Source organism: Armigeres subalbatus, chromosome 2 (assembly GCF_024139115.2).
Source record: "Armigeres subalbatus isolate Guangzhou_Male chromosome 2, GZ_Asu_2, whole genome shotgun sequence".
NCBI classification, from domain to species: Eukaryota; Metazoa; Arthropoda; class Insecta; order Diptera; family Culicidae; genus Armigeres; species Armigeres subalbatus.
The window spans coordinates 335,475,106-335,496,644 of NC_085140.1; the positions used below are offsets into that span (position 1 = coordinate 335,475,106).

General features: G+C 42.1%; 1 protein-coding gene across 1 annotated transcript in view; it reads left to right on the forward strand.

Moving 5' to 3' along the window:
* LOC134216969 (protein sax-3-like) overlaps positions 1 to 21,539 on the forward strand; it is a 144,437-nt gene that overhangs the window by 80,313 nt on the left and 42,585 nt on the right. Inside the window, exons 4-9 of the mRNA XM_062695724.1 lie at positions 11,375 to 11,659; positions 11,716 to 11,988; positions 12,049 to 13,326; positions 13,383 to 13,478; positions 15,787 to 16,027; positions 16,146 to 16,306. Coding sequence (XP_062551708.1) covers positions 11,375 to 11,659; positions 11,716 to 11,988; positions 12,049 to 13,326; positions 13,383 to 13,478; positions 15,787 to 16,027; positions 16,146 to 16,306 — 2,334 coding nt within the window. The remainder of the gene's footprint in view (positions 1 to 11,374; positions 11,660 to 11,715; positions 11,989 to 12,048; positions 13,327 to 13,382; positions 13,479 to 15,786; positions 16,028 to 16,145; positions 16,307 to 21,539) is intronic.

Genomic DNA, 21,539 nt, shown 5'->3' on the forward strand with positions numbered 1-21,539 from the left:
TTAGACAAATCAAGCATCCGAAAGATATTCAACTTGCAAAAAAGAGCTAACCGCGGTGGAGGTTGGTACTCGGATTCTGATGGCTTTTCCGCAAACGTGACCTTTAAGTGATCTTGTTGTGTAGAGGTTATCACGTCTATCTAGAGAAGATTCTTTTTCGCAAATTTTCATATCAATTTGCCCATTTCGAAACATGTGCTGTGCCTATGCACAGCCAAGATATTTAACAAAAAAAAAAAAAATAGAAATGATTATTTTTAATTTAATTATATAGGACTTTTCTGGAGGAGCTCACGAAAGAAATTCTGGAGGATTTTGTGGAGGAATTCCTGTAGGAATTTCTAAAAGAGTTCCAGAAAGATTTTCTGAATCAATTTTTTAAAAAACGGTTTGATTTTATTAAGGAATTTCTAAAAAACTGGAGAAAATTTTTGAAACGAGTTCGTAAAGTAATTTCTGGAGGAATATTTTGAAGAATTTCCAATGGAATTTCTAAAGGAATTCCTAAAAGAATTTCCGAAGCAGCTCCTGAACGCATTTATGAAGCAAATATAAAAATAATTTTAGGAAGAAATAAAAATTTCTAGGATTTTTTCCAGGAATTCCTTCGAAAATTCCTTCAGGGACTCCATCCAGAACTCCTTCTGGAATTGTTCTATCTGAAATTTCTTCGAAAATAGCCCCAGCTAGTTGTCCTTTCAGAAATCTTACCAGTAATTTATTCTAAAATTCCTCCTAAAATTCCTTTGAAGATTACTCCAGAAATTGCTTCGGAAATTTTCCAGAAATGAACTCATGATTTCCTTCGGAACATTTTCCAGTAATTCCTTCAGAATACACCTTTGACAGTTCAATTCATTCACATCGATTTCTTTCTTTAATTTGTTTTAAGAAAATCCAAAGACCTCCGGAAATTCCTTCAAGAATTCTTTTAGCAATTACATGAAAAATACTTTTGGAAAATTTCCCAGGAATTACTCCCAAAATTCTAGAACAAAATTCAAATAAACTTCTGGGAAATTTCTGAATGAATTCCTGAAGAATTAAAAAATGGAACTCCTGAAGGAACATCCGACATGCTTTGATTTCTTCAAGATATTTTTTGGGGCATGCTTCGAGATTTCCTTCAGAAATTCCTCCAGGGATTTCTTCAAGGATCCTCGGGAAACAACTTCGGAAAATTTTGAAAATTTAAAGAACGAATTGTTTTAGAATCTACCCCAGAAGTTCCTTCGGAATTCATAACTTCCTTCTGAAATTATATCGATTTCTTTTGAATAATTCATTTAGGAATACATGTACGAAATCAATCATCAAAATACCTTCCAAAACTTCTTCAAAAACACCTACGGAAAACATTTTGGTAATTCTTTCGGAAGATTCATTCGGGAATTCCTTTGGAAATTTCTTTGTTTTTTTAGGAATTCATTTAGGAGTTCCTTAGGAAATTCCACCGGAAATACCGATGGAGATTCTTACACATTCTCCAGCAAAATGTGGGTGGGCAATCTCTACCATTATATACGTCATCTCAAAACCTGCCATTTAGGAATTATAACGTCAATTGATCAATCGCTGATACGAATGTGACCTTTTCGAGACAGTGTGCACAGTAGTTTGCACCCAAACGATCAGTAGTATTTGGTCCACAGATCGAAAGATCCTACATCGGACAGACAGCATCAGTAGTTTCCCAAGCTGAGTGTCAGAAGCGAGTTCAGTGTCATACAGTGCAGCAAGTTTACCGTCATATGAAGTCACTGGTTCTTCTGGTGGTTGGAATTCTCATGTGAAGCTAGCTGGCCCGTATCAGCCTAATTTGGCGCCACCAGTTAGGCACCATGCGTCGTCGATTGGGGGACTGCATTACACGCAGAAAAAAGCGTTCATGAATTCGTGAACTAACAAGCTCACGGTGTATTTTTTCGTGAACAACAGCCATGGATTCGGGGACACAGTCACGTTTTCTGGAACGTTCTGAAAAACATGACTGGTGTTCCCGAATCCATGAGCTAAATTACGGTGTTTTTGTGATGGTTCACGAATTCGGGAACGCTTTTTTTTGCGTGTAACCGATGCCAAGCAGTGTGTAGTTAGCAGCGCAACAGGTGATGCAACGTGAGCTGCCTTCATTTTCCTGAGATCCGCAAGATTGGCCGTTACTTTCCATTTCGTTCTACAATAGTTTAGCTGCTTGTGAGTTTACAGACGCAAAGAACCTAGCTCGTCTTCATCGCTGACTGAAAGGACACGCTCTTGATGCGGTGAAATAAGTCGCTTACTGATGCCACAATCAGTGCTGCACATGACGGAAACCCTTAGAAGAGTATACGGTAGGGCGAAAATCTTGATTCACACGCTGATAAACAAGTTGCGAAATGTGTTCCCACCAAGTTACGAGAATCCTTCCGTATGGCCGTGTGCAACTTTCAAAACTTTTGGTTATACAAATCTTTATTTTAACGCTTGCTACATAACCCCATTCTTAGTCGACAAATACGTATGTAGTTTTCTTCTATAAAACGTCTGCAGTGTTTCCAAGATTCAAATTTCAATTTTGTGATATTTTTTACTAATTGCACAATATGAATGCGGAATCGATCGTGGGAAGGCAGTGAGTGAAAAAATTCTACCTCGCGTAGCAGAAATTTGTTTAACCAATGTGCAATCGATCGTGTTGATGCTGATCACACCAGCTAGTGTGGGAGAACGCGAAGTGATAAAACTAATGTCTGCACAGAAGAGCACAAAATTATTTAGTGCGGAATCGATTGTGTTCAGTGGCGCCGGGAGTGGGTAAGACAAGTAGGACATGTCCTAAATGCGCACGAATTTTCCTGGGTGGGACATTTAAGGTATAGTCCTACCCATGATTCTGATGAGAACATATCATTTAAGTAAATATTTTAGTTGCAATACTGTCTGGTAGGTCTGATAATACTAGTTCTACAAAAATATAATCAAATTTTAGGGAGTTCAATGTTGAATTCGTTTAAATAGAATAATAGAAGTCTGCGGGATTTTTTTTATAGAAACCTAAAAGAACTCATCTAAGACATCACAAAAATCCTCAACCCCGCATGAAATCTGGTCCACTAGGGGTTCTGGTTCTGTTCCCCAAAGGATTGATTGACTATCATTCGATTTCCTGGGAGTGGATCCGTATAATATTCTGAAAGTTTCTGAGGGAGAATGGACAACAGTTCAAATGAACAAAATTTTAAAAATCTTTGATTTTATATACATGATGACTGAAACACAATAGTTTTAGAAAAATATTTCTAAAAAAAATATTGTTTTACCAGACTTTCTCCTTCTTTATTTCACGGGCAGTTCTATGACCAATATACTGAGAATATTCAGCGCCCACCGGGCGAGTAATGTGTGGGTTATTTTTTTCCCTAGTCACGATACAGTAAAGTTTATGGGTCGTGCACTTCTAGAACGCGTAATTTCTGTCGAACAAAGTGTGATTCTTTACAAGCCGTTGGAGCGTTCAGTTAAAGTTGCATAAAAAACGCGTAACAGTTGCATATAAAACGCGTAAATTGTTTATATGTAAAATGGGCATCGATTTCTCAACACCAGGAATGTAATCTAAATCGACATTTCTCCTGTTTGTCCTACCCACGTTTTGGAACGTGGATGCGCCTCTGATCGTGTTGTAGAAGTTTATTAAATGAAGCACATTGATCTTGCGTTAGATATGGGTTTGTGAAATTCATTCTGAAATACATTATTTATTTATTTAATCAGACTAAGGCCGAAGTGGCCTGTGCGGTATATAAGAGTCTTCTCCATTCGGCTCGGTCCATGGCTACACGTCGCCAACCACGCAGTCTACGGAGGGTCCGCAAGTCATCTTCCACCTGATCGATCCACCTTGCCCGCTGCGCACCTCGCCTTCTTGTGCCCGTCGGATCGTTGTCGAGAACCATTTTCACCGGGTTACTGTCCGACATTCTGGCTACGTGCCCGGCCCATCTCAGTCGTCCGATTTTCGCGGTGTGAACGATGGATGGTTCTCCCAACAGCTGATGCAATTCGTGGTTCATTCGCCTCCTCCACGTACCGTCCGCCATCTGCACCCCACCATAGATGGTACGCAGCACTTTCCTTTCGAAAACTCCAAGTGCGCGTTGGTCCTCCACGAGCATCGTCCAGGTCTCGTGTCCGTAGAGGACTACCGGTCTAATTAGCGTTTTGTAGATTGTCAGTTTGGTACGGCGGCGAACTCTATTCGATCGGAGCGTCTTGCGGAGTCCAAAGTACGTACGATTTCCAGCCATTATGCGTCTCCGAATTTCTCTGCTGGTGTCATTTTCGGCAGTCACCAGTGAGCCCAAGTACACAAATTCTTCTACCACCTCGATTTCGTCACCACCGATGCAAACTCGCGGTGGGTGGCTCACATTGTCTTCTCTTGAACCTCTTCCTATCATGTACTTCGTCTTCGACGTGTTGATGACTAGTCCGATCCGCTTAGCTTCCCTCTTCAGTCTGATGTAGGCTTCCTCCATCTTCTCAAAGTTACGTGCCATAATATCTATGTCGTCGGCGAAACCAAATAGCTGGACGGACTTATTGAAAATTGTACCACTCGTGTTAATCCCTGCTCTTCGTATTACCCCTTCCAAAGCGATGTTGAATAGCAAACACGAAAGACCATCACCTTGCCGTAACCCTCTGCGGGTTTCGAAGAGACTCGAGAATGCCCCTGAAACTCGAACTACGCACATCACCCGATCCATCGTCGCTTTGATCAACCGTGTCAGTTTATCCGGAAAACCGTGTTCGTGCATTAGCTGCCATAGCTGGTCCCGATCGATTGTATCATATGCGGCTTTGAAGTCGATGAATAGATGATGTGTGGGCACGTTGTATTCGCGGCATTTCTGCAGTACTTGGCGAATGGCGAACACCTGGTCCGTGGTGGAGCGTTCGCCCATAAAACCGCCTGGTACTGCCCCACGAACTCCCTTGCAATTGGTGCTAGTCGACGGCATAAAATTTGGGAGAGTACCTTGTAGGCGGCGTTCAGCAATGTGATTGCGCGGTAGTTGCTACAATCCAGCTTATCGCCCTTTTTGTAGATGGGACACACGACACCTTCCATCCACTCCTACGGCAAAACTTCCTCCTCCCAAATCTTGGTAATGACCCAGTGCAGCGCTCTAGCCAGTGCCTCACCACCGTGTTTAAAAAGCTCTCCTGGTAGTTGGTCAACCCCAGGGGCTTTGTTGTTCTTCAGCCGGCCAATCTCCTCCTGGATTTCCTTGAGATCCGGAGCCGGTAGAATGATGTCCTGCGCGCGTTCTCCCAGGTCCATCACCATACCGCCATCTTCGTCTGCCACATCGCCATTCAGGTGTTCTTCGTAGTGCTGCCGCCACCTTTGGATCACCTCACGCTCGTTCGTAAGAAGGTTCCCGTTTATGTCCTTACACATATCAGGCTGTGGCACGTGGCCCTTACGTGAACGGTTTAACTTCTCATAGAACTTTCGTGTGTTATTAGCGTGGTACAGTTGCTCCGTTTCTTCACGGTCTCGATCTTCCTGCTGGCGCTTTTTCCTCCGGAAAATCGAGTTTTGTCTGTTCCGCACCTGTTTATATCGTGCCTCGTTCGCCCTCGTGCGGTGTTGCAGCAATCTCGCCCATGCTGCATTCTTCTCTTCCACTAACTGCTCACATTCGCCGTCATACCAGTCGTTGCTCTGCTCCGGGGCACCGTGCCAAGTGCAGCGGTTGCGGTGCTACCAATGGCGGATCGAATATCTCTCCACCCATCTTCAAGAGACGCTGCGCCTAGCTGCTCTTCCGTTGGAAGTGCCACTTCCAGCTGCTGCGCGTATTCTTGGGCTAGTCTACCATCTTGTAGCCGCCCAATGTTAAGCCGCGGCGTCCGACTTCGACGCGTGTTGTACACCGTCGAGAGTTTTGAGCGCAGGCATACTGCAACGAGGTAGTGGTCGGATTCAATATTCGCACTGCGGTAAGTGCGGACGTTCGTGATGTCGGAGAAGAATTTACCGTCGATTAGAACGTGGTCGATTTGGTTTTCCGTTTCTTGGTTAGGTGATCTCCATGTGGCCTTGTGGATATTTTTGCGGGGAAAGAAGGTGCTTCGGACTACCATTCCGCGGGAGGCTGCGAAGTTTATGCATCGTTGGCCGTTGTCATTCGATACGGTGTGCAGACTATCCGGTCCGATGACCGGTCTATACATTTCCTCCCTTCCTACCTGTGCGTTAATGTCACCGATGACGATTTTGACGTCCCGCAGTGGGCATCCATCGTATGTCTGCTCCAGCTGTGCGTAGAACGCTTCTTTCTCGTCGTCGGGTCTCCCTTCGTGTGGGCAGTGCACGTTGATGATGCTATAGTTGAAGAAACGGCTTTAATCCTCAGCTTGCACATCCTTGCGTTGATTGGCTGCCACCCAATCACGCGTTGGCGCATCTTACCCAGCACTATGAAGCCGGTTCCCAGCTCGTTGGTGGTGCCACAGCTTTGGTAGAAGGTAGCCGCTCGATGCCCGCTTTTCCACACTTTCTGTCCTGTCCAGCAAATCTCCTGCAGCGCCACGACGTCGAAGTTGCGGGGATGTTATTCATCGTAGATCATCCTGTCGCAACCTGCGAAACCTAGCGACTTGCAATTCCATGTTCCAAGCTTCCAATCGTGATCCTGTATTCGTCGCCTAGGTCTTTGCCGATTATATCGAGTCGCATTATCTCTTATATTGTTCGTAATGATTGGTTTTCTAGGCGGCTTATTGGGCCAGCGCAAACCTCCTGTCTCGTCGGAGGGCCGTCGTGTCAGGACTGTTTAGCGTCCCACCTAACACCAGGACTTGGGCTTGTGCGCTTTGAGCGGCACACGGTCGCTTTGGTGGGGCCTACTTGCGGATACATGCAGCTTTTTATAGAGGTTCAACAGGGCCCACTGTCAAACCCCACCACATCCTAGGCAAGCCCCACAACTCGCAGATGGCCTGGGGAGGGATCGTCAAGCCCTTGGACATAGTCCCTGCTGCCCGTGAAATACATATCTTTATGCATTTTAGAAAGGTGCACAGGATTCTTCTAGTGAACCAATGTTTGCTATATGGACAGGAAAGGTATTCTACCAGGATTTGCGTAACAAATGTTTCTTGTGCCGAGCGGAAGGTCACCGGAAGGATGCGTATCCAAAAAGGAAAAATGAACTATCAAAAGGAACAATCTATCGAAAAAAAGAGGTGAATATGGCAACGCAAGGTGGGAAATGGAAATCATATTCCGGTGTCGTTATCGGATTTGATGCAGCAACCCATCAAACATCATTGGATGCAGCGCAGAACGACATAATTGAAGTGGCTCAGAAAGAAGTGATTGGATTGGATACCGATTCAACTGAACGGATGGAACCTTTTGAAATTCCCGATTTAATGGTGGAATGCAAAAAACTAGCAGAAACTATGACATTCAAGAATAATACAGAACGGATCTGGTTCGCGAAGAAAGAAATCATGGGCTGCACGGACTCCTACAGAAAAATGAGAGAGGAAGAGGATAAAAAGCAACCAGTGCAATCTATGAGTCAGCGACGGGATCGTTTGATTACTGAGGGATCAATTAACCGATCCTCTCACCAAAGAAAACCTCACGCAGAAATGTTTCTGAAACTTCTTCAGAATAATTAGTTCTATTATTTCTAATGTTTTCGGCTCCGTATTGTTTATTATTAAACATCTGAGCCTCATAAATAAACAGATTGTAAAAAAAATGTGTGCTATATATATGTTGACGAAGAATAAGAAGGAATAAGTTTTGGCTGTTACGCTCTTTTCAAATGTTGGTCTAGTAATTTCAATTCTCAATCTGCATTTACACGCTTGGCAGATGTGGATACATAACTGAGTATCCCACTAAAAAAATAAATCTAAGCATTCTATTCCTAATTGTGACTTAGCACCATACCATGGGGCATCGATATCCATACACTTAAGCACCTCAGTATGTGAAAAAGGGTCTATAAAATGAAAAACGAATGCAAATGAAACGTTTATCGTTAATACAGGAACACGAAGGCCACTATTTTCAAAGTGTTGCGCATTTACGCATTAGAAATTTAAATAAATATGATAAAATGTTGAATTTTAAGCTACGCCTCTTGAACTGAAATCCGTGCACCGTGGAAGGATTTCGAATCAAAGGATCAAAATCCGTACAGCTATTTATTTACTAAATTTATAAATTGGGGCCCTCCTTAGTCGTGTGGTAAGACGCGCGGCTACAAAGCCAGTCCATGCTGAGGGTGCCTGGGTTCGATTCCAGGTGCCGGTCAAGACAATTTTCGGATTGAAAATTGTCTCGACTTCCCTGTGCATAAAAGTATCATCGTGTTAGCCTCATGGTATACAAAAATGGTAACGTGGCTTAGAAACCTCCAAGTAATAACTGTGGAAGTGCTTAATGAACACTAAGCTGCGAGGCGGCTCTGTCCCAGTGTGGGGATGTAATGCCAATAAGAAGAAGAAGAAGATATAAATTGTAGTAGACTAGTTGAGTAAACTACCACTGTAAATAGTTAAATACGAACCTTGAGAAGCAATCCCTTTGGTTTGTATTCCACTTACCTTACTTTATTAGTCGCAATTTGCAATTAAACCGCACTTAATTTTGATGCAGTTATGTTCTACACGCATGAAAATGGCGCCAGAAACTATGCGTTCGGTGGGTAACGATTTGTTTTTAATTTATGTTGTTTTAATTTCAAAGGCTACTTTCCATCTCTTTCCATCAGGATAAGATAAATTATTAGTAAATTAATTACTTGAAATCCCCTACAATTTATTGATATCTCTTGGAGTGGACGGATTTCGGTGCTGTACGGATTTCGGTGCCCCACGGTACTATAAAGCCAGGCTGACAAGAGAATATGAAGTATGCTTCAGCATAATTACATAATTCTTAAGTGAACTAAGGTTTTAAACGAATTTTGAATCCGTATATGAAAAATCCCACAATTTCTATATTTTTATGTACTTACTGATATAAAATTGATATAAAAATGATCAGATTCAGGAGAACACGCTTCACGATGAATTCCTTTGAAATCGGACCAAATGCTGGGGTATTGCCTTATCGCCAATGTTATTTGCGGCGAGAATGCCGCGATTTATCACGGACTACCTCTTCTGTCATTATAACTCTAAAACCAGTTATTTGACTTCCAAAAAGTGAAATCAGAATTGCGTAAAACCATTTTAATAAAAATTCCGCGGAAAAAAAATAAAATTTCGTTTCGTTTCGAAAAATTTCGAAATAAATGAACCTTGATTTCGTATCGTTTCGAAGTCTCGAAAGAAAATCTATATTTCGTATCGTTTTGAACCGAATCAACATAGACATTTCAAATTTCGTTTCGTTTCGTTAGGAAAAAGTGTGTTATCGCATACCCTTAGAATGTTAACTTGGCAATATTCGGGGAGTTTATGACTGAACTCGTCATCACGGCTTCGGACTTGACTGTAGACAGTACGACGCAGCTTTCAAAATCGAGCAAGGTGATGCGACTCAATCAGAAACTGTACGTGCATGCAGAAGCAGGAAGAGGTCAAGTAGCGACGATGAGTATGATTAATAAGCCGAAGGAAGCTCCAGAACCAGAGTTAACCAAGAAAAGCTCCTCGTAAACATTTTGAAGAATTTATCATGGAAAATCAGAATCTCTTGTGAAAATATAAATGAATTTTCCATCAGTTCATAAAAAATTCAACGAAATTCGTAAAAATTCCTTCCCTTGAAAATTGAAAAAAATTCCCGTGGGATTTTTTTGCATGAGAAGTCAGATAAAATTCCAGGAAGTTAAGAAATATTCTTACCGTTTAGCAGTGAGAAATTGCTTCTTGCGTGACGCCGAAAAAGCGGCGTTTTTTTGACTGGCGCACTTCTCTATAGCTAGTTTGGACGACCTGTCTTTGCTTTTATTAAACGGATTGGTATTTTACATTAAATAATAAGTAAAAAATCATGATTTCAATATTTAGATATTATTTGTCTTAAAATGACATCAGTGCCAACAAAAAAGCAGACGTTGCAAAATAGTTGATAGAAGCCTCAAATTCCGGTCCAGTCTATGTAATTTTTACATTTTATGAATTTTTAAACAAACAAAGAACGCGGACATTTCTCTCCTGAATAAAATTTAATTCACCCGAATTGGCAAACCCCCACAGAGCTAACCGCCCAGAAATCCCGCAATCAATGGTCAATGTCAATTTATACCATCCCATCGAAAAATCAAATTTATTGAAACATCCAGCCCTTTAGGCTTTTCCGAACCACTCAGCCGAAATGTGCAGACATAATCAAAATAACCCGAATAAATTCCTATCAACTAGTGCCCGTTTAACAAATGGCGTTAAAGATAAAAGCATATTTTGTCTCCATCCCGAAATTCCCGGGTAAAGCCTGCTAATAACGCCATCATCCCTGGTACTAAATTCCCCAATTTCAACTAACGTTGCTTCGCCGACGAACAAAAAAACTCAACAAATGGAACCCAAAAAAAAATGCAAATAAAATATCCATTTGCATCGTAGACGGTCGTAAAAAGTGAGGCTAAAATATGAACGAGCTTTGAAAAGTGGAAATATATGTATAATGAAACAAATTATGTTTTCCAATTGAACTCACCAATAAAAAATAGCAAATTATGCCTTTCAAATGAAACCAACTTAGTGATTTTAAAACAAAGTCATTGTATTTGCAGTGCTCGCTTCATAAAATTGAGCAAATTGGATTGAATTATCATGATCATATGTTCCTATTATCTGGTAAATTTATTTTTAGTAAATCATTGAATTTCAAAATTTAACATTTTTTGAAAGACGTTTGAATGAAGCACAGCTTTCAATTTCATTCATAATTTTTTTATCTCTATCGAAAAATCCTTCTCTTTTATGGTACTTTTATCTCACTACCTCTAGTTGACCGGATGCAGGAGAAATTTCGGTTGTCGCCCGTTGCTGTATGCGCATTTCTATTCGCTTCCAGCCAGATCAGGGAATTGCCACGACACTACAAAAAAAAAGTTGTATTATTCGTCGCTGATGGTGGTGGTTGCTGCCGTCGACTCCGAAAATCTGATTCCAACCGAGAATGCTGGTTTGGTTTTTGCTTTTGCTTTCGTGCCGGTTAAAATCAACAACAAAGCTTTCCCAGTTTTGGGCCCGAGCAGTAAAACTATTTCCCCCGAACAACAGAACGAACGAAGCTGCCGCTTCTTGTGCCTCTTGCGCCGAGAGGATGTTCTATCAGAAAAACAACTAGCGAATAAAATATGCAAATAATGTCATTGCTTTCACTCTATTTTTCTCTGGACAGTGCTTCGGGAGGACTTCCGACTGGAGCCGCAGAGTACTCGGGTAGCACAAGGTGAGACAGTGCTGTTGGAGTGCGGCCCTCCGAAGGGCATACCGGAGCCAACGGTGGCTTGGAGGAAGAACGGCCAGAAGCTGGACGTCGAAAGCAGTAAACGCATCCGAGTGGTAGATGGGGGCAACTTGGCCATTCAGGACGTTCGCCAGACCGATGAGGGTCAGTACCAGTGCATTGCACGGAATCAGGTCGGGGTGCGAGAGTCAGCGGTGGCATTTTTGAAGGTTCACGGTAAGTACGGTAGATCATTGGAGAGGGACAAAATACTAAGTGAAGGGTGTTTGCAGTAAAACCGTTCCTGATACGAGGTCCACACGATTCGACGATAGTTGCGGGATCTTCGGTAACGTTCCAGTGTCGAGTGGGAGGTGATCCTATGCCGGATGTTCTTTGGCGAAGATCGGCATCCGGTGGTAATATGCCTCTGGATAGGGTTCACATCTTAGAAGACCGAAGTCTACGCCTAGAGGATGTCGTGCTGGACGATGAAGGAGAATACAGCTGCGAAGCTGATAATGCTGTTGGCACTATTTCCGCCACTGGAACATTGAATGTTCATTGTAAGTCAATTCTTTACTGTAAATTGTAAACAGTTGAGTCGTCATAATAACTTTTTACAGCTCCTCCACATCTTGTAATTCGTCCGGTACCACAAGTGGTTGAAACACCCCACGACGCTACTTTCGAATGCAAATCGGAAGGTCGACCGAAACCTACCACATTCTGGTCAATCGAGGGTAACCGCACTCTAATCTTCCCTGGAAACAAGTTCGATCGGTTTGAAACATCTACCACCGTTGAAGGCCTGAGTGTTCTCACAATTCCTCAAGTTACCAAAGCAGACAACGGATTGATCGTGGTCTGCAGCTCAGTCAACTCGGTAGGGTCGATTAGTGTTCGAGCTCGCCTCACAGTTGCATCGCAAGACGATCGACCGCCACCTATCATCATACTGGGACCATCAAATCAAACGCTTCCCTTGAAGTCCGTCGTAGCCCTACCCTGTAAGGCAGTTGGTAATCCAACTCCGATCATCTCGTGGTACCTGGATGGCAACCCTGTTGTCAACTCCGACCGAATCAATACAACCGATAATGGAACTCTCATCATTCAAGACCTGGACAAAAGTACCGACCAAGGTTTGTACACCTGCGTGGCAAGTAGTCGAAGCGGCAAAGCAACTTGGAGTGCCTATCTGCGCCTGGAAGCTCCAACCAATCCGAACATACATTTTTTTCGAGCCCATGAGCCCAGTGCCTTTCCCACGGCTCCCGGAAAACCGCAAGTCGTCAACGTAACCAACAGCTCCATTACAATATCGTGGCTACCGAGCATCAAATCCGGGGCCTCCGACATCAACGGTTACCTTGTCGAAGTATTCGCTACGGATATGGCCAAGGGTTGGATCCCAATTCCATATAAATTGTCTTCCACGAGCTATACATACTCCCCGGTTACGGCCGATGTTTCCTACACTTTCATCGTCCGCGCGGAAAACGACCAAGGTCTAGGCATTCCCAGTCTGATGTCCGATCCGGTGACCGTTGGTCGGGACTTCAACCACGGCGAAGACATCAAGCTGAGCGAAGCGCAAGCGACGCTCTCTTCCGGAAGTGTCGTCCACCTGCTGGAAGCGAATGCGTCCGATTCGAGTACCGTTCGATTGGCGTGGGAGATCGTCAACGGTCAGTACGTGGAGGGGTTCTACATCTACTTTCGTCAGATCCACAGCAATGGGACGTACAAAACGTTAACGGTGCTGCACGGTGGAGGGGCGTCCGCCTGTACGATCAACGGGCTGGAGAAGTACACCGAGTACGAGTTCTTTCTGGTGCCGTTCTTTAAGACGATCGAAGGGAGGCCGTCCAACTCAAGAACGGCCCGAACTATGGAGGATGGTGAGTTTGGTGGTGGAAAAATGCTTTGAATGGTTATAAATTGTATTCTCTCACAGTTCCTAGTGCAGCTCCCGTCAATATGGAAGCAGTCCTGTTAAACACCTCGGCAGTCTACTTGAAGTGGGAACCGCCAGCGAATCATAGCTTGAATGGTAAGTAGTTATGTCTTTCTAGTATGAATAGGAAGAATAGCTATTGGATATCCAGGGACTGAATCATGGTTTTAAGCAGAACCCACACCAATTGATTCTTGGGCTCATAATCCGAATTTCATTTTAAAATTGACTGACAACATAAAAACCCTTCTCCGAAATGGCAATCATTTTTAAAATTATTCTCTATTTATTAGCTTTTAAAACAATAATTTTGCATCCACTCTTTTAGGTAAACTAAAAAATTACCACATCGTCATCCGAGGCTATGACGTTCACAACATCTTGAAAGTATACTCACCAACATGACCGTCGACGGTCGGCGAAACTTCTGTAAGCAAACCTGTCGACTGGTGTGACTTATTCCTTTCAAGAGGCTCGGAAGCCTCCTTTCAAGAGGCTCGGAAGCCTCCTTTCAAGAGGCTCGGAAGCCTCCTTTCAAGAGGCTCGGAAGCCTCCTTTCAAGAGGCTCGGAAGCCTCCTTTCAAGAGGCTCGGAAGCCTCCTTTCAATAGGCTCGGAAGCCTCCTTTCAAGAGGCTCGGGCCGCCTTTCAAGAGGCTCAGGCCTCCTTTCAAGAGGCTCAGGCCTCCTTTCAAGAGGCTCAGGAAGCCTCCTTTCAAAAGGCTCAGAAGCCTCCCTTCAAGAGGCTCAGAAGCCTCCTTTCAAGAGGCTCAGGCCTCCTTTCAAGAGGCCTGGAAGCCTCCTTTCAAGAGGCTCAAGCCTCCTTTCAAGAGGCCCGGAAGCCTCCTTTCAAGAGGCTCAGGCCTCCTTTCAAGAGGCCTGGAAGCCTCCTTTCAAGAGGCTCTCAGAAGCCTCCTTTCAAGAGGCTCAAGCCTCCTTTCAAGAGGCTCAGAAGCCTCCTTTCAAGAGGCCTGGAAGCCTCCTTTCAAGAGGCCTGGAAGCCTCCTTTCAAGAGGCCTGGAAGCCTCCTTTCAAGAGGCCTCAAGCCTCCTTTCAAGAGGCTCAGAGCCTCCTTTCAAGAGGCCTGGAAGCCTCCTTCAAGAGGCTCAGAAGCCTCCTTTCAAGAGGCCCGGAAGCCTCCTTTCAAGAGGCTCGAGAGCCTCCTTTCAAGAGGCTCAAGCCTCCTTTCAAGAGGCCTGGAAGCCTCCTTTCAAGAGGCTCAGAAGCCTCCTTTCAAGAGGCTCAGAAGCCTCCTTTCAAGAGGCCTCAGGCCTCCTTTCAAGAGGCCTCAGGAAGCCTCCTTCAAGAGGCCTCAGAGCCTCCTTTCAAGAGGCTCAGAAGCCTCCTTTCAAGAGGCCTCAGAGCCTCCTTTCAAGAGGCTCAGAAGCCTCCTTTCAAGAGGCCTCAGCCTCCTTTCAAGAGGCTCGGAAGCCTCCTTTCAAGAGGCTCGGAAGCCTCCTTTCAAGAGGCTCGGAAGCCTCCTTTCAAGAGGCTCGGAAGCCTCCTTTCAAGAGGCTCGGAAGCCTCCTTTCAAGAGGCTCGGAAGCCTCCTTTCAAGAGGCCTCATGAAGCCTCCCTGCAAGAGTAACGAGTGAAAAGTAGGATACGAGAAACGATATGTGAGAGGTGAGTAATTATTGTGCGTATATTCGGCCAAGCGACATTTTCGTCCTGTTTAGCCAAATGATATTTTCGGTTAATTGGATTTTTCTGTCAAACGACAATATCGGCCAGAGCATTTTCGGCCAGACTATCAGTTCGTCCAAGCGGAACGTACTTTCGGACAATTTATCCTCATATTAGGATTGGACTCAAACTCATCGATGATGTGGACCAAAAAACATAAACGCATTAACATTCTCATGTCAAGTTTTGCCTTTCTCGTAAGGTTAGTGTTCTGAAGCTACTGAATAATCGATGTCGATATATTGTCATCTCTTTGAATATTGAAGGATCCACTATCTCAGACCCTGAAGCCGTGATCGCTTCCAATGGGACCGGATTGAGTTCCGCAATCAGTTTCGGCGTCTCTAGCAATCTATTCGGTTCATCTCGAGAAAATATAGATAACTCATGGCACGTCTTTAGGTTTGAATATGGCAATGCCGCCCTAGTCGATCAGTGGTTTGCGGGTGATGAGGCATCGCAAGTTTGCCTTAAAGACTCACCACAAAGCTGTAGACAAACCCATTTTACAAATTTCATAACATCAAATCTAACTAAGTTTTAATCAATTCTTCATTTAAAATTTCTTTTTTTTTGTTCTGGATTTCATTCAAACTAAAAAGTCATTATCCGTATCTTATTTCAAAACAGACTTACTTCATATCCTTAGTCAACTTTTTAAATTAATTTATGTGATTAGTATTTAAAACATGAACATCAATTTTTCACCCAATCTTCCAGGTAAACTAAAAAATTACCACATCGTCATCCGAGGCTATGACGTTCACAACATCTCGAAAGTTCTCACCAACATGACCGTCGACGGAGACTCACCGAAACTGCTGTTAGCAAACCTGTCGGCTGGCGTGACTTATTCCGTCAGTATTGCCGCCTCCACTCGAATCGGCATGGGACCGTACAGCGTACCTTCCATTCTGCGGTTAGATCCTCACACCAAACGATTGGATCAAGGTTATACTCGGTAAGTGAGTGGCTGAAATCGGATTGAAGCCAACATTTCATCGAATCAATCATTTCATTTGCGCTAATTTTAGTTCGCTACTGACTCTATTGTTCTGCACCTTCTCGCCACCCAACAGGTATCCAATAAATCACGACTACTCGCACGACATCCTGACGCAAACGTGGTTCATTATACTGCTCGGGTCGATCATTGCCATCATCGTGTTCCTGTTCGGGGCCACGGTCATCTTCCGCCGGATACAGTTTATGAAGCACAGCTCGCTCAACAGCATGCACGGTAAGTCTCTTGAGGCGAACGTTCCATTTCACATTAGCATTCAATTCGTCTCCGAAACGGGTGCTCCGGTGGGTGTTTATGTCCTTGTCAGCATGTTCCAAAAATTAGGCCACCTTGTACAATTTGTGGGTAAGAACGTGATTGAAAAGTTTTTTTTTGTTTTTTCTTCCGAAGGAAATTCCAGTTGTTAGATAAATGGGGAGCAATATAAATAAATCAGCTACTTGTGTAAATTAGATTGTAAAATTGTTGAATTGTAAAAATGTAATCATTTGGATAAAACAGCTCAATTTGACAAATGAAATATTCAATGCTGAATACTCTACTTTTGCTCTTTTTATCGAACTGTCATGTGAAGCGCTCAAGTACTGGTGAGGCTACGTCGAGATACGACCACCCTGAACGTGTAGATACGAACCCACCGAACCGAAGGGAAAAGCAAGCAGAACTTGAAACCAAATTGAATTCCACTCTGTTTTCTTTCAATTTAAACATTGTTTTCTTTTCTTGTTTCAATAATTGAATGTGCTGGTTGCTCGCTTCCTGCCGCCAGAGCTGGTGTTTCCACTCACATTCATTTTAAATGAGCATGTGCTTTCCGATGATTCCATCGGAGTCCTCGCCGTCGTCGTCACTTCAACAAGACACCCACTTGTTCCTGTTCCAAATTAAAATCCACGTTCCGGAGCGCACTGAGGGCTGAAGAAGGGACGAGACACCGACAAACAGCTCACTTCGGGCGAAATCCTGCCCAGTTTGAGAATGAAAAAAAAAATGATACCAGCAGCGAAAGCTTCTCAACTTTGTTGGAGCGGAAGCGACGTCACATACACGTCAACATCAATAACATTATTTAATTTTACTTTTCGGAAGAGCTTGATGGATTTTTTCCTGGCTTTTTTATTTGCGTTTGCCGCCAAGTTGCATGCAAACATGGTGGGTTCCCTTTTTTATTGGGTTGGTTGATTGTAAGCATATGCGGTATTTCGAAAAATTTCGTTTCAGGTCGTTCGAAACGAAATTCCGCGGAATTTCGCGGAATTTGAGCATGGCGAAATCTGATTTCTTGATTTCGTTTCGTTTCGTAAAATTACAAAAATTTCGCTAGAAAAAACTAGATTATATCGAAATTTAACGGAATTTCGAAACAAATTTAGACTTAAACCATATAGTCTCGTACGGTCGTGTATTATCAAAAATTTTGGCTGCGCCGCTGAAAAAAATCATAAAGCTGTTTTCGAAACCTAATGTTATAAAAATTCTCTATTAACGCCTACTACGTAATCCCATTCTGAGTCGACAAATACGTGTTTAGTTTTCTTCTATAAAACGTCTTCGGTGTTTTGTTAGAAATGTCCAACAGAAAACGATAAATATCTTTAACTATTCTATCCCATTTTTTTTAAAGTGATCCGACTCAATATTTGAGACTCAGAGGCTCAAAGTGTAAATGTAATCAGATATGAGCCAGATCAGTACATCTTTGTCAAAGAGGCAAAGTCGTGGCGTGGATTCCTGAGGCCCTTGGATTAGAGCGTCGTGGCGTGAATTAGAGCGCCCCTTTTTATTAAAGGCCAACTTCTTCACCTCTTATGCCTCAAACCAGGTTTTAGTGATAAGAAAATTATTTTGAGCTTTTTAGTGGAATGTTTTCACCTGTCATAAGACGAGTTTATATCATCCCATTGAATTCCACCACTTAATTGTATCTTGACAGATACGTATTTCGACCTCAAAGGTAAGGCCGTCTTCAGTGTCTCGTACTCGTCGAGTCAAGTACGAGACACTGAAGACGGCCTTACCTTTGAGGTCGAAATACGTATCTGTCAAGATACAATTAAGTGGTGGAATTCAATGGGATGGTATAAACTCGTCTTATGACAAGCAGGTTTTAGTGCATGACTAAGCACCGCTTAAGAGTTATGAAGACCCTAAGGAAAACATTAAACGAAATACATGATCTTGCGTTAGATTGATTTGAAACACGTCTTCGAATCTTCGTCGTCTTCGAATTTTCAAAATAGCTTCGTTAACAATAAATATTTAGTCGCTTACCAAGGTAGCTTCACATGAATTACCTTTCCAAGAAACCAAAGATTTCTTACCCGTGGCGCTCACGGAGATGCAGAGCATTCCTCTTATAATCTTAAAATAACAAGTATCAAACAAATTTTCCTCTCCTAATCCTAAATTGACTGTAAGGGCATGACCGGCTCATACTGTCCATAGCAGCTGTTTCTTGCACCTAATTGAAGTCGGTTGAGGATGAAAAGTTGACAACAATTTTTGCATGCCTCATATGCACAAACATATATACATATAAGGTCAAAAAAAAATCTGCATTACCTGGCAAACTGCAGTCGTAAAAACTTTGTAATCACATTTCTGAAACACAATCTGAAAGACATATCTTCGTGCATTCTAGAAAGGTGCAAAGGATTCGTCTAGCGAGCAAATGTATGCTCTTAACAATTATCTATCTGCATATACTATATTCGTATATTCTTGTTTTGACCATAAAATATACCACAAAACCATAAAAATCAATACCATCAAACAGTATAATCACATAAGTCTTAAATGAAGTAAGGTTTTAAATAGAATTTGATTCAGAATACAAAAAAAATCCACAATTCCTATATTTTTATATACACACTTACTGATATAAAGCTAAACTGATATAGAATTGATCTGATTCGGGAGCACTCATTCCACGATGAATTCATAATTGCGTACTTAATGTAAAATCAATTCAATAAAAATTCCGCGGAAAAAAAATTTAAATTTCGTTTCGTTTCGAAAAATTTCGAATTGAATGGACGTTGATTTCGTATCGTTTCGAATCTCGAAAGTAAATATATATATCGTTTCGTTTCGTTTCGAATCAACACAGACATTTTAAATTTCGTTTCGTTTCGTTTCGTTAGGAAAAAGTGTCTTATCGCATACCCTTAGTTGATTGTCGAGAAGCATTTTCCGTCCGAACGACTTCGTGTGGAGCTTGGATTTTTTTTCACATTTTGACGAATTGTTAGTTTTATGGAAAGCTTTTTAGGATGTTTGAGAAAGTGGTGTAAATGATTCAATTTGGAACAGTTAGTCGGTTGTGAAGATTAGGATAGAAACGGATTCCCCTCTATATAAAATTTTGCTAGAAAACGCTTAGTAATCAACTAAAACTTTGTAATTCAAACTATCGTTTTGAAAGCAATGTTTTGCATTCTATCTATAAGTAGAGTACGGCTCATGAAAAGGCAAAATAAGCTTTGAATTGAATAAGCTTCAACCACTTTTCAGAACCAATCTTAAAAGTAGACGATAATGGTGAGCCAAGTATGACTCAGACTTTAGAACAGTAGATGGAGAATTTTGAAAACCGCACGCAGCTCCACTTTCACAGATTCTATTTTTTTAGATATTGAAGGATTATTTCTTCATGCATCGTTTATTTCGTATGTATCTGGGACACCGCATTTTTTCTGGATATCTGCATGAATGTGCCCAAAACTGTATGCGATAAATGGTGATGCCTTATGTTGCTGTGTACCGTTTTTAAAGTCCTCTGCAAAGTTAGTCTAGGCCGGATTCAGGGGGAGGTCGATGCCTGTGGCTGGATTTCGTGTCGGAAGATCCTAAGTTTATAATATTGTCACGCTCCGCCTCATTCTGGAGCAGGTCAACAAGAGTCAATTAGAGGAATTATAAATTAGGAACTCATTATTTCTTATTACTTTTTCTGAGCTTCTCAATTTTCGTAATGAGAAGTGTGAAATGATAAATGACGAGTGATAATTAAGGCGTCTCACTTTTAATTTCTCACTTTTCACAGTCAGAATTAAGAAGAGAACGATAAGGAGAGATACGTGAGATGTTTTACTTCTCACTCATAATTTCTCACTTCTCATTTCTCACTTCCCATTTCGCACTTCTCACTCCTTATTTCTCACTTCTCAATGTGAAACCAGAGAAGTGCAAAATGAGATATAAGACATGATGAGTGAGAAGGGAGAACTGAAAAGTGTGACGTCTCTCCGTTTCTCGATGAAAAAAGTTAGTAGTGTGAAGTGAGAAGTGAGACGTATCCCTATCAGTGAGAAATGAGAAAAGAGACGTCTAGCTTCTCACTAATAAGTTCTCACTTCAGCGAAGTGAGAAATGAGAAAAAGTGTGAAATGATGAGTAAGAATTGAGACATCTCACCTGTTTCTAACTATAGAAAGAGAGAAAAGCGATGTGAGAAGTGAGTCGTCTTACTTTTCACTTAACAATTTTAATTTCAATTGAATGAAAAATCTAACAATTTTATTTTTTTGCTTCTCATTACGAAAAGTGAGAGGCTCGAAATTAGAAATGCGTAATAAGAAGAGAAATGAGAAGTGAGAAACTGACTGACTCCTTATTTCGTATTTGTCACGCTTCCTTTCTCACTCATCATTTTTCACTATGTACTCGCGAGGAAAATTGAGAAATTATGAGTAAGAAACGATACGTCTTATTTTTTTTCATTGCTTTTGGCTGGTACAATAATATTGAATTTATTTTATGTCCGACAGCTCTTGGACGGTACGAGAGGGTGGGGTGTAAAAAATAAGAAAAATGGAAAATGAAAGCAAAGAATATGAATATTTGTAATATATTTGACTAGTAGTGAATTAGCTTAGCTTAGCTTAGACTGACTGTACATATCAATGGTTGCTACTCCGTGATTGATCAGAACTGGTGCAAATTGCACTACGATCCAAGTGAATAATGTTTGGGATTTACCAACTATCGAAGTGCACGTTTCAGCAGCTCGCAAATGTTGATCAATAACGGCGCCGGCCAAGTGCTTACAGTCAGTTGGGAAAGAGAGGGAATGTAAGTGTGTGGTAATTGTTGCTACTAGAGACCGAGAATACCTCTGCATCTCCACAATTACCACGGGAAGGAAGTAGTGTTAGTTGGGTGGGGTAATCTGTAACATAGATCGGGATTCACCATGGAAAGTGATGTGACCTATGCAACTTCTACACAGTAGTATTGGCATTTCCTTAATTTGTTCAATTGTTCATTCTTCGCGAGCATAAACAAACAATCGCTCAAAGTGAGCGATTGTTCATTTGAATTACGGATTAGGCGCCCGCGTCATCATTTCTTTAACGTAAGAAAAGTAAAAAAAGAAACAGGATTAAAATTGAAAATAATTGATATTAATCGGAAAGCTAATGTCATTCAGCAACCCTTATTTTATCTC